Source organism: Cebidichthys violaceus, unplaced genomic scaffold (assembly GCF_023349555.1).
Source record: "Cebidichthys violaceus isolate CVI_PGR_0920_01 unplaced genomic scaffold, fCebVio1.0.p SCAF_47, whole genome shotgun sequence".
Taxonomy (NCBI): Eukaryota; Metazoa; Chordata; class Actinopteri; order Perciformes; family Stichaeidae; genus Cebidichthys; species Cebidichthys violaceus.
In genome coordinates, this window is record NW_027176672.1 from 1246966 (window position 1) to 1260380 (window position 13415).

Genomic DNA, 13415 nt, shown 5'->3' on the forward strand with positions numbered 1-13415 from the left:
GGATTCATCAGGAAGCCAGAAAAGGGCATCCAGTACCTGACGGAGAGGGGATTCATCCCCGACACTCCGGTCGGCGTGGCTCACTTCCTGCTGCAGAGGAAGGGGCTGAGCAGGCAGATGATTGGAGAATTTCTCGGCAATCGGCAGAAGCAGTTCAACAGAGACGTCCTGGAGTGAGTACGACGCGCCGCCATCTTCCGTACGATTAGATAAAGGCGAAGGAAGGAAGGAAGGAAAGACAAGAAATGTGTCAAATGAAAACCTGTGTGAAAGTCCAGGATCTTATATAACATATACTTTAGTGTGTCCTGACACATGACTGACGTTGTTGTCGCTTATTTAATAGAAGAAAAGGACAAAGTCCCAAAAACTCCATAAAATCCAACTCATAAAGAGATTTACTCATGACGCAAATGTGATTAGAATCCTGTAACATCCTCTTCTATAAACACTGAAACATGACAGAACTGAAGCTCTGTAATCAATGACGCCATGTTTGATGTTTTAATGTTCTTCTGCCATCCGTTCTCCTGTGTATCAGCTGTGTGGTGGATGAAATGGACTTCCAGAGCATGGAGCTGGACGAGGCTCTCAGGAAATTTCAGAACCACATCCGTGTTCAGGGCGAAGCGCAGAAGGTGGAGCGGCTCATCGAAGCCTTCAGGTCAGACCACAGGTCACATGTTTCTCCTCGCTGCGAGCACGGCTGCGTGCCACTTTTGTAATCTTGAGTAAATTGAGAGGTTTTTGCTCTCCAGCCAGCGCTACTGCATCTGCAACCCCACGGTGGTGCGGCAGTTCAGGAACCCCGACACCATCTTCATCCTGGCGTTCGCCATCATCCTCCTCAACACCGACATGTACAGCCCCAACGTCAAGCCCGAGAGGAAGATGAAGATGGAGGACTTCATCAAGAATCTGAGAGGTGACGAAAACCGAACGGCGATGTGATGAGAACGCGCTGTCGGTGACCAGAACACATGAACTGATATTTTAATGCACTTTTCTCTCCTCGCTCTGCTCATCTGTGCGCCAGGCGTGGACGACGGGGAGGACATCCCTCGGGAGACTCTGGTCGGCATCTACGAGAGGATCCGTAAGCGGGAGCTCAAGACCAACGAAGACCACGTCTCGCAGGTGCAGAAGGTTGAGAAGCTCATCGTGGGAAAGAAACCAGTAAGTCCTCTTTGTTAAGTAAAAAGACGCTTTTCACGGCATGACGTTGATCTCTCCGCTTCACTCTGTACTCACTATGGCTCACTTACAATAAGTGTGTAAGAGGGTTTCTGGGAAATGTCGAAGAGCCCTCTCACTTGAGTGACAAATCACCTCATTCAGAGCCTGAGGCGCAGTTACACAGCCTGTTATTTACAGTAGTTTGATTGATCCAGCGAAGACCCGCCCTCCTCTGCGTCTGATTGGCTGGAACTCGTTTCCTTCTTCTCAGAATTTGTTACATTTATTGTTGATGAACATGGATGCTAGCGCTCTCGTATATTATTACAATAATGTCCTGATTATGGGAGAACAATGTTTTGAAACAATAAGTATCTGTAAATTTAGATTTTGTGTCATAATTAATACTTAACGCTACCCTTAATGTTGATATGGCACATTTACTAAAAAGAACATTTAAAAGATAACATCAGAAATGTTTCCGCCCCCTGGCCTAGAAGGACTTTTCACTTCTCCTGATTTGTAGAAGCCGAAATGTAAGAGTTTAATTCCCAGAAGGGACGGGAAGATTCATCCACTGTGTTCTAGCTCTGGGTATTGTTGTGCCCGGACTCCTCCAGACCTTCACGCTGCTGATTTTTAAAACACCAGAAGCCCTTGAGAGATGTCACCCGGCGCTGCAGTCCGATAAAAGATGAGCGGCGCATTACAGTTCTTACAGAGCTGTAGAGGGAGAAGCGGTTGAATCCAGGGATTCATTTGGCGACATGAATTACAATTATCCGTTGATTTATTTCCGCGTGTGAATACTGAACCGGCGCTGTTATTAAATTCAGTTCAGACTGTGACTCCAGCAGCATTGTGCCTCCGTCACGTGTGAAGGTTAAAAGTGTGATTGACCCACGCTGCTTCAGGGAGAGAGAGAGAGAGAGGCTCGTCTCGCACGGAGGACTTTGTTTCAGTTGGAATCGCTTCTGCTCCGCCTGCATGTGTTGAAGAATGTTCCCTCGTCACCGTTTAGCTGCAGAATGAAAAGCTCAGGAGGACACTCTGTAAAACGCTGTAACATAAAAAAAGCACATTTGAGATGCTCTCCGCGATAATCGGGTCCTCCGGTGCTGCTCGGTCTCTGGCTGGATCGGTTTTTCGTCCCGGCATCGTTACGCACTCCCTCGAGTCCGGCAGCAGGGGTAAGATCACCGCCCTGTAGAGGTCCATTCGTCTTCATGGCTCCTTTAATGGTCTATAGTGCACATTCTGCAAGGGCACATCCTTATATGGGCTCATTAATAAGCAGGAGAGATTCAGTTAATAATAGTCGTGTTAATAATCCTAACATAACGGCATCTTCTCTGCCCTCTCTTTTTAGATCGGATCCCTCCACCACGGCCTGGGATGTGTAAGTAGGCTAAACATCCATAAATCATACTATATTTCATCATGTTTCATTCCTCATTTCACTGCATGTGCACAGCGTCCCTCTGTCTTTGTCCCTGGACATTGCAGTTAGTTTCAGAGTCAGATTACCTAAAGAGGCACAAACTTCTGCCCCCCTGAAGTGCCTCATCCGTCACCGCTGCCCCCGCTGCAGACGTAGATTCTTTGGTGGCACTGAGCTGCACCACTTGCACCAACTGCTGGCTGCATGCCACACACACACACCCATGACTCTGAGTCACAGAATACACTGTGGATCTCCCACTTGTATGGAGATTAGATTGTTGTAATCTTTACGGGAGGAGCTACAGTTGTGGTCAAAAGTTTACATACACTTGTAAAGAACATAATGTCATGGCTCTCTTGAGTTTCCAGTTATTTCTACAACTCTGATTTTTCTCTGATAGAGTGATTGGAACAGATACTTCTTTGTCACAAAAAACATTCATGAAGTTTGGTTCTTTCATGACTTTATTATGGGTTAACAGAAAAAGTGATCAAATCTGCTGGGTCAAAAATATACATACAGCAGTGGTAATATTTGGTCACATGTCCCTTGGCCATTTTCACTTCAATTAGGCGCTTTTGGTAGCCATCCACAAGCTTCTGGCAAGCTTCTCGTTGAATCTTTGACCACTCCTCTTGACAGAATTGGTGCAGTTCAGTTAAATTTGATGGCTTTCTGACATGGACTTGTTTCTTCAGCATTGTCCACATGTTCTCAATGGGATTTAAGTCAGGACTTTGGGAAGGCCATTCTAAAACCCTAATTCTAGCCTGATTTAGCCATTCCATTACCACTTTTGATGTGTGTTTGGGGTCATTGTCCTGTTGGAACACCCAACTGCGCCCAAGACCCAACCTTCGGGCTGATGATTTTAGGTTATCTTGAAGAATTTGAAGGTAATCCTCCTTCTTCATTATCCCATTTACTCTCTGTAAAGCACCAGTTCCATTGGCAGCAAAACAGCCCCACAGCATAATACTACCACCACCGTGCTTGACGGTAGGCATGGTGTTCTTGGGGTGAAAGGCCTCACCTTTTCTCCTCCAAACATATTGCTGGGCATTGTGGCCAAACAGCTCGATTTTTGTTTCGTCTGACCACAGAACTTTCCTCCAGAAGGTCTTATCTTTGTCCACGTGATCAGCAGCAAACTTCAGTCGAGCCTTAAGGTGCTGCTTTTGGAGCGAGGGCTTCCTTCTTGCACGGCAGCCTCTCAGTCCATGGAGATGCAAAACACGCTTGACTGTGGACACTGACACCTGTGTTCCAGCAGCTTCTAATTCTTGGCAGATCTGCTTTTTGGTGGTTCTCGGTTGACTCTTCACCCTCCTGACCAATTTTCTCTCAGCAGCAGGTGATAGCTTGCGTTTTCTTCCTGATCGTGGCAGTGACAAAACAGTGCCGTGCACTTTATACTTACAAACAATTGTTTGCACTGTTGCTCTTGGGACCTGCAGCTGCTTTGAAATGGCTCCAAGTGACTTTCCTGACTTGTTCAAGTCAATGATTCGCTTTTTCAGATCCATGCTGAGCTCCTTTGACTTTCCCATTGTAGCGTTTGTGGGCGTTTGTATCCAATGAGCCCTATTTAAATGGCCTCAGAGAAGTCACCAGCTGTAGTCACTCATAATCACTCACAAGAAGTTAAGAGGCCATGCTATGAAGCTCATTTCATTGACACAACTTTCTAAGTCACCAAAATTGCTAATTCATGTTGCTGTATGTATATTTTTAACCCAGCACATTTTGTCACTTTTTCTGTTAACCCATAATAAAGTCATGAAAGAACCAAACTTCATGAATGTTTTTTGTGACAAAGAAGTATCTGTTCCAATCACTCTATCAGAGAAAAATCAGAGTTGTAGAAATAACTGGAAACTCAAGAGAGCCATGACATTATGTTCTTTACAAGTGTATGTAAACTTTTGACCACAACTGTATGTGCTGATTTAGCGCTACATTATTTTGTACACTACTGCTAATTATACGGCACCATTGCCTTGGTAAATACCGGTTTGGACTCATTGTGGTATCCAAAATAGCACCACATCTCCCCGTATGTCCCTGTGAATGTGTCATCCTTTGGCCACACCTTCTTTAAACTCTGTTTCCTGGATCATCTTGGACGGAGGCCGTAACGACCTCTGAAGTGTTGGTGTCTGTGCTCCTTCCTCTTTCCTCCTGTCTAGGTTCTGTCGCTGCCCCATCGCCGGCTGGTGTGTTACTGCCGTCTGTTTGAAGTTCCGGATCCCAACAAGCTCCAGAAGCTGGGCCTGCATCAGCGGGAGATCTTCCTGTTCAACGACCTCCTGGTGGTAAAAGCCCTCTCCTGTGTCTCTCTCTCTCTCTCTCTCTCTCTCTCTCTCTCTCTCTCTCTCTCTCTCTCTCTCTCTCTCTCTCCAGACCAACCCGTAAAATATTCTCTCCGTGTGGTTGCAGGTAACCAAGATTTTCCAGAAAAAGAAGAACTCCGTGACGTACAGCTTCAGACAGTCCTTCTCTCTGTATGGGATGCAAGTCATGCTGTTTGAAAATCAATGTAAGTGGCCTTCTCTTTTATTCCGTCTTCACGCTGGCTGACGGTGTTTACAGCGCGGGGTTTGAGCCAATGAGCCGTGACGTTGTTCTAACTCCCCAAAACTTCAGACGGATTCTCCCCGATGTGTTTTAACTTGGCTCTGATCAATGGCCTCTGGGTAAATGTCTCTCCCTCTCTTTTTGCCTTTCGCCCCCAGATTACCCAAATGGAATCAGACTTACATCAGCCATACCAGGTGCGGACATCAAAGTCCTCATCAACTTTAACGCGCCCAACCCCCAGGACCGCAAGAAGTTCACAGACGACCTGCGAGAGTCCATTGCTGAGGTCCAGGAAATGGAGAAATACAGAATAGAGTGTGAGCTGCCTTTTCCTCTCCCTCCTTCCCTCCTTCCCTCCCCCCCTCTCACTCTGTCTACCTCAGGCTGTGGAAAGGAGAAAACAGGGCATGGTCTTCATTACTCGACTGCGGCGCTTTACGAGGGAGAATGTTTACAGAGTTCACAGGGTGGCTCACAGGAGGGACGCCGGTGTTTTGGGGGTTTTTCAAAAAAAGCAAAGCCGCCGTGACACACGAGCACAGGATGTAGATCGATTCATGAGTCCCAGACGGCGAGAGGCGGCTGAATACATCACAGAGAACTTCTGAAGTCACTCCCTGGCCAGAGTGAGACGTTTAAAAAAAAGAAATTAAAAAACCTGCCGCCACTTACCTCAGTCTTTCCTCGCCTCCTTTTCCACAGCTGAGCTGGAGAAGCAGAAGGGCGTGGTGAGGCCCAGCATGTCGCAGAGCTCCGGCCTGAAGAAGGAAGCTGGCAACGGCAACATGAACCGCGCCAGTCTGGACGACACCTACGCCATGGGCGAGGGCCTGAAGCGGAGCGCCCTCAGCAGCTCCCTGAGAGACCTCTCCGAAGCAGGTACAGCCAAAACGTCTCTGCTTCTACCGGCTCTTTAGCGCTGTCATCCACCTCTCCGTGGTGACGCCGAGGGCATGACAACGGCTAAATGTTGTCTCGCGGCACCATGAATTTAGAATTTAGAGTCCTTCCCCTTTTAAATCCACCACATGTGATCTGAACAGTGTGTCCTTCAATGTTTAACGTTGTTTCAGAGAGGTGTGCTTCTTAAATCCAAAGACTGAATACAGACCTGTTTGTGAAGAGGGTTATGGTGTAGAGATTCAGGTTAACTCGGTGAGGAATGAAATTATCGGGCAGTTCTCACCCTCGATCATCTGGATGAGTTTACTTCTGAACATTCCCATTCATGTTTTTACCGTCACTGTTTCTTTTCTTTTTTTGGTTAACCTCGCACTTTTTGCACACATTTCTGTGATAATCTTTTTTAAGTTTTATTCATTTGCCATTTCCTCTCACGTGTGTGTGTGTGTGTGTGTATATATATATCTGTGAAACCAAACCAGCGCCGATGTGTGCCATTCTTTAAGCGGCGACCAGAACCAGAACTAGATCACAGCCTCGGCGTCGAACAGTCATCCCACCTCCATGAATGTCGGTGTTCAACGCGAGCCGCTCTGTCTCTGAAGCGGGAATGCATTTCACTCATTACAGATAACCGATACGTGACGTTATCGGGCGATTAGCTCGATAACAAAATGAAATCCAGTCAGGGGTCTGCCTCGCTGTTGGCAATGCGACGCGCTTTGTCCTCACGATGTCTCCCTCGGTGGGGAGCGAGAGGTGAGCCAGTGAGGACGTCTGCAGCGGTCCCTCCTGTCTCCGGGCTGCTGCGATGCAGGAGGTGGCATGTGTTAGCGGGGTCATTTCTGTTGAGTGTTTTTTCTTCTTTTTTTTTCCTTTCCTGCCATACTCCCATTTCATGTGTATTTTACCGTGTTATTTCCATACACATCAGGTATTTTCCTGTTTATGTGTGATTATTGGTCATGTGTCATTGGCTGAGTGTGCCTAACAACGGCAGTAGTGCTCTGTTCGCCCCTCAGACCTGTATATGCCTGTACATCCCATGTGCAACAAACCACTGTATTGCTTTTGATGTGTCTCCTCCTCCGTGACTGTCACTGAGACCGGCTCCACGCCTCACCATGACCCCCCCCCCTGTCCCCGTTCCCCCTCCCCCCCTTTTTTTAGAACGACCTACATCTCGAAGGCAACGTTAACGAACGAGTTGTCGCATTTCATCGAGTCGACAGAATCTGGGAACATTTTGGATTGCGGCTATTTATACGTTTTTCAAAGCGGCCTGCAAATCTTTAGGTTTAGAAACTTCTCTGCGGAGACTTCCTTTGGTCGATCGCACTCGATGCCTCCGGAGTCCATATTTGTTGCGATTTTACAGAAATGCATTCAAAAATTTGAAGCAGTTTCGAAGTGCGTTTTTAAATGTTAAATTTGAATGCAGCTTTAGCTCTCAGCACAGCGTGAAGATGAGGCTCCGCTGTACGGTCAGCCAGAGTACCACCTGTCAAACCCACCTCCCTCCCCAGACCTGAACGCGCTCCCCCCCCCCCCCCCCCCCCCCCCCCCCCCCTCCCCCCTCTCGCCCATATTTGGACCTTACTCACAGTCACAATCCACTGCACTGCCCCCCCTTCGGGACCGGTGGGCGGCCTAAGCGTCTGTAGTCGATCCAGGAGTGCTGTCGATCTCTAATCTGTGGTATTGCATGTCTCGGGCAGGCAAGCGGGGGCGTCGCAGCAGTGCAGGATCACTAGACAGCAATATGGAAGTAAGTTGGAAGCAGCTGGTATCCAAGCTACTCTCTATGTGATGATGTGCACTGTGAAAACACACCCTTTATTTTTGGTCTTACACCTTCTTTGCTTCATAGACTCAGTCCATTTGTTTGGATCATTTATTTTCCTTCCTGGGATGCCTTATGACCTGCTTGCCTCAGTTAGTGTGCATGCATGGGTTGCCTGCCTCTGATCGTGCCCCCCCCCCCACCCTCCTTGTTTTGGAAGTCCAGGGATCTCCTGTTTTTGGTCATTGTTATATGACCAATATACACCTTATCTTCAAACAAGCATGACTCTACTAATCCCTCCTCTGATCCCTCCCCCTGTCGCCTGTCTCTGTCTTTCATTCAATCACATCCAAAGCGGTTTTCATTTGGTTCTTCTTCTCTGTGGCAGGGTGGTAGCTCTGTGAGACTCTAGGAAAGTGAGCATCCCCCCCCCCTCCCCCCCGCAGCCCCTCTCCCTGTGCGGGTCTCTCTGTCCCCCCCCCCCCCCCCTTATCCACAACTTCTCTTAAATGCTGTAAAGTCCAGGGAGAAACGTAGCCTTCATAGTCCGAGGTCCTCCGATGGGCTTCACAGAGACCTCTAAAGACGTGGATTTCATTCATTCACCTCTCCCTCATTCCATGTGTCCATGAGTCCATGTGTTGGGTTGAAGTCTGGGACCCTGAAAATTTCATTCTGCTTTCAAAGACGTCATGTGGTCTTTCTCCAGTCTTAGATGAAGCATGTGCCAAAAAAAAGGAAAAGCTTCATACCTGTATATAGTGAGCCGGAGTGTCGGATCCAGAAAAGGGAGGAAAAGTGACCGGGCCTGTTGCGAAGAAGTCCTAAGAGCTTAGTTCCTCCTGCCTCCTGACTTCTAGCTGAATGCTAACGTGTGGATGCTGAGTTTTTTTTGCCTGTCACATCCTCTGCATGTGGAAACTATTATATAACAAGTTGCATGTGTGACTCTTAGAGGGTTTGGCACACCGACTGCAATGAAGATGAAATGTCTTTCTTCCCCTGTCGATGTTATTTATGCTCCTAATGGTATTCATGTAATTACAGATTTACTGTTTCAAGGCGGTTAGCTCCTTTACAGCAGAGCTCCTTTTGAAAATAGGCTCCCTCCATCCTGACGCTGAAACACTCCGTGTTGCTGCTGCCTACCATGAAAACATTTTTAGTTTCTCATTTGCATGCCCTATAACATTTTGCTACTTGTTTATCTGAAGTAAGAGAACTGTGACTTCATCCCGCTGGTGCCTTGTAGCTGTGGTTTAGTCACTGTTGTGCAGTAGCGTTGGCTCAGTGTCTGATGGAGTTGCTGTTACCTTTTTCTTTTCTTTTTTCTTTTTATTATTTCCTGCCTGCAGGGGTCCATCATTAGCAGTCCACACACACGCCGGAGAGCCACCACGCCACGCGAGGGCGCACCCCCGCGCGGCCATCCCTCCGTCCCTAACCCGGCGTCGACCTCCATCCTCGGGTCGCTCTTTGGCAGCAAGCGAGGCAAACCGCCATCCCAGAGCCACGCCCCTTTCCCACCCGCCGCCCAACCCACCCTCATATCCCACAAGCCCCACCCGACCAACCTGCACCACACGGCACAGGTAGCGCATACGGTGCAGCTCCACGGTCACCATTCCCAGTACTGCCAAGTCCCACAGAACCCGCCGCCGTACCACCACCACCACCACTACCACCCCCCGCCCCACACGCAGTACCACCAGCACCCAGGCTACGGCTCCCACGGCCACCAACAGCCCCACTCGCAGCACAGCCATTACAGCCAGCATTCCCATCACGCCTCGCACTCCCAGCATGCCCCGCAGCACCACAGTCAGCAAGCAGCGGGTTCGGCACCTGGCGGACCCAAACCTAAACACAGTGGCATCAGCACCGTAGTGTGATGCTCGGAAACACGGAGAGGAGGAGGAGGAGGAGCGAGGAGGGGACTTTAAAGACGGAGGGACAGTTGCTTACACCAAAGGGACTGACGGCGTGACTCTATGGCCTGTCCACTGTGTTTTACTGCTGCTGTGATGGGAGCCAATCACACGCAGCCACCTTTTTCACCTCCAGGTCCAACCAATATGCAGGATGGAAATCGGACTCAGTAGTTCCACCAGGGGCCTTTACTAGTTTGCCTGATCATGGGCCTGGGCCCCATCAGGGTTTTTTTGTGAGGGATGGGGTAGGGAGGGGGGGGGCGGGGTTCTGTACACACACACACACACACACACACTCTCTCTCACACACATCGCCTGGCCGTGTTGGCTTCAGAGGAGATGTGTTCTCTCCCAAACCGCTTCATTCCCACAGTAGCCTGCGTTACCGTCACGTGACCGGGGGGGAGAGACGGTGGCATCGGGCCGACGGATTTTGCTCCGTCACGACGACGGCGTCGCTCGGTCGACGTTCAGCTCTTTGGGTTCGCCGATTCTTCCGTCGCACGAATGTTGTCGTCTCCTCCCGTAGAGCTCACACGTGGCGAAGAACCCCGACGTCGTCGTTCAAATGGAAGGACCGTTGAAACGGCCGAGTCGACCGCCTCAGTCATCGTAGTTCTAGTGCTGTATTTACTGTAGATGACAGCTATACGTGTTGTCTCCTAGCTCTCATAAATAAATGTGCCAATTATTAACGCATAATCTATTTAGTCAAGACTTCATGTACAGTATATTGTGCGTAAAGTAACTTGTAAGATTATACTTACAATTATTATTATCAGCAAAAATGAATTTTATCAGTATTATACTGAGTCTGTGGTAACAGGATGTAGATCTGAAAGGAGTGGACTCCCGTTCGGTCCGGCCTGTAGTCTGTTCTGGATCAGAAGGAGCTTCTGGACGGCAGCTGTTGCATACGGGCCTCAAGAGCCTCAAAGCAGACGTTCCTCTCTGCAGACGGTGAACTGAACCGCTCGGTCGTTTGAATCTCGGTTTACTTCTCACACTGCGGCTGCTTTAAACTGAAAACAAAAAAAGAAAAAGTAATGGAGATTAACAGTGAGAAGAGGTTTTTAAATCGACTCGGAGGTTTTGGCTCAAATGTTACAAACGGACCCACAGAACGTGTGAAGTCTGTCGCCTTTAAATTATGCGGCAGCTGCTCTCTTGACTCTAAAAATCAAAAACAGAAACACTTTACAAAAATCTTCTTTTTGCCTTCTTTAGTATATTTTTTTGAATTCGCCAACAAGGTGAGTGAATAAAATCGGTTCTTACATAGTGAAGTATTTTTTTCTATCATATGTGCAATATCTTTGTACTGATTTTGTACATTAACAACAAGCAAAGTGTCCCTCCAATTTGTTTTTGTTTTTTTGTTTCTTCTTCATGTCGCGTCATTGTTTATTTATTTTTGACCCCTGTCAAAGTCTTTCTTAGTAAATTAATGTGTGGCTGTCCTCGTGGTCTCATGAGAGCCACAGACTTGGAGTTCAGTGGAATGTCTAGTAAGTGATTTTTTGCATGTAATGTTATTAATGTGAGGCTATCCTCTGCACATTGTATAACGAATCAGTGTTACCATAGCAACTTTAAAGTGCAATCATGTTCAGAAGAATGCAGACTTGTGCTATGAGTGGAAGTCTGTTATCTCGTCGTCCAGGACGAGATTCAGGTGAAACAAAAAAAAAATCTCCTTTTTTCATTTAAGAATATATAAATACTTACTTACACAGTTCACGGTGGAAAGAGGAATGTGTGTATATATTTTAATAAAAGGAAAACGCTTCTTCTTCGGGCTGAACAAAAATATTTTGCTGGATAAGCACATATGAAAGAACACTTTCATTTTTTTTCAGGAATTGCAGTTATAATATACAAAATGCAAACTGAACAAAAGGAACTGGGTATATATGTAAAGAATAACTTTCTACATTCTACAAATAAGAGTCTATTCTAGTGTGTAAATTAGTGACGGTAAACTGTTTGTCCCAATATTCAGGTTGTAAATGTATTTTAACATTCACAAAGAAAACCATTGCCATAAGTCAGGCTTATTCTCACACATCTGTCCTCACGGGGACTAACGAGGAAAGGACAGGTGAAAGCACACGTGGGACATTAATGATCGGTTGAATGTGTCTTTCCATTGATTTCATTCTTTGTTTTTTTGTTTTTTTTTTGCTATAATTCTGAAATCTTGGGGTGATGTAAAAACCCAGAAATGTGTTTGTTCTGTGTGTTGTAGTGCTTCAAGTGTCTGCCGTCATTCTTTGTGAGGACGTACCCCAACAATGCACTGCATGGATCACCATCATGTGTCCTGTTCACTGTGAGCTGATGGGGGGGGGGAGGAAGTCAGCCGATACATTTTGGTTTTTGATTCATTTTTGAATTTCCTGTCGTTTGCCCTATGTTAGGCTGGTAGTTATTGAAGTTCGGCATGCATTTCATCAACAACGCCGTTGTGTAAATTACAAATATAAAGAACGTTGCACTTCTGTTGCTGAGGGCTTTCATGGTGTAAATACGGGATGTTTGGTGTGCAAACAGGAGGAGGGTTTGTCTTCATGAAGCCCTAAAGGGACCAAGAGAGAGAGAGACCAATGGGTTAAAGCAGCTGTACATATTGTGTATATGATCAGTACTCTATTCTGATATCTGCAGTTAAGATCACGATGTGTGATTCATCGCCTCATAGACGGAATTAGAGGGGCGATACGTCAACATATCGACTGGCTCCGCCTCCAGCTGTCATGAACTGATATCTGCTGCAGGAATCAAAAACAGACTGTTAGAAGGTTCGCTGCCATTTACATCCAGCTCTTTTTTTTCATACATGCAACCCCCACCACACACACACACACACACACACACACACACACACACACACACACACACACACACACACACACACACACACACAGACCTATACACATCCTGCTGCAAGCTGTTCAGTCTGGAGTGAGACACATTTTAAAGAGAGGAGAAGACAAGAATGGCCTCATTTATATGTGCATTCTGTTTGTACAGTGAGTAGTGAGTCAGTAAGACCCCAGTTATTGTTAAACTTCCAACTGTGACAATGTTGAGAACGCAAAAATAAACGAATATATGACTTATGGTACGCATGTGTTGTCTTTGCTCTCCAGTGTATGTAAAGTTAAGAAGCGTATCTCATCCAGCTCTGAGTCGGCTGTCGGTGTGAATCAAAGGGAAATGAAAAGGTGCTTTTTTTGTTTCCTCCTTTTTGGTATAATGCGTTTTATATTACAGCCTTATCTTCAGGCTCCTCATATCTTCCACTTCCAGGCTCCGGCGTTACTTTCCACTACTTAGTGCTGCAGCATTTCCACCAGAGGGCATGCATTGAAGTGCTGTGAAATGGAAAAGGAAAAAATCTGTGCCGTTACGCCATCTATGGGTGGGAAGTGTCCCTGCTGCACAGTTCCCCTCTTAGGATCAAGTGATTGGTGGAAGTGTGACGAGTTGTTCTTGGATTGTAGGTTTTATTTGAGGTTCTCCGGTACCTGGTAGAGTTTTGCACCACGTTGTGTCAGGACTGAGTCCTTCCTGCAGTGACCCGGGGTCACAT

At 47.1% G+C, this 13415-nt stretch overlaps 1 protein-coding gene across 8 annotated transcripts in view; it reads left to right on the forward strand.

Moving 5' to 3' along the window:
• The window catches only part of iqsec1a (IQ motif and Sec7 domain ArfGEF 1a), an 81874-nt gene extending 68927 nt beyond the window's left edge, over positions 1–12947 (forward strand). For 7 of the 8 annotated variants that reach the window (XM_068729592.1, XM_068729586.1, XM_068729589.1 and 4 more), the window contains 11 exons: positions 12–173; positions 542–664; positions 759–925; positions 1037–1176; positions 2546–2575; positions 4810–4935; positions 5060–5159; positions 5356–5517; positions 5903–6079; positions 7822–7871; positions 9245–12947. In XM_068729592.1, the coding sequence (XP_068585693.1) occupies positions 12–173; positions 542–664; positions 759–925; positions 1037–1176; positions 2546–2575; positions 4810–4935; positions 5060–5159; positions 5356–5517; positions 5903–6079; positions 7822–7871; positions 9245–9781 (1774 nt within the window). In that variant the 3' untranslated portion in view covers positions 9782–12947. The remainder of the gene's footprint in view (positions 1–11; positions 174–541; positions 665–758; positions 926–1036; positions 1177–2545; positions 2576–4809; positions 4936–5059; positions 5160–5355; positions 5518–5902; positions 6080–7821; positions 7872–9244) is intronic. The other variant, XM_068729593.1, reaches the window with a different exon arrangement.
• Positions 12948–13415: the final 468 nt, after the last annotated feature.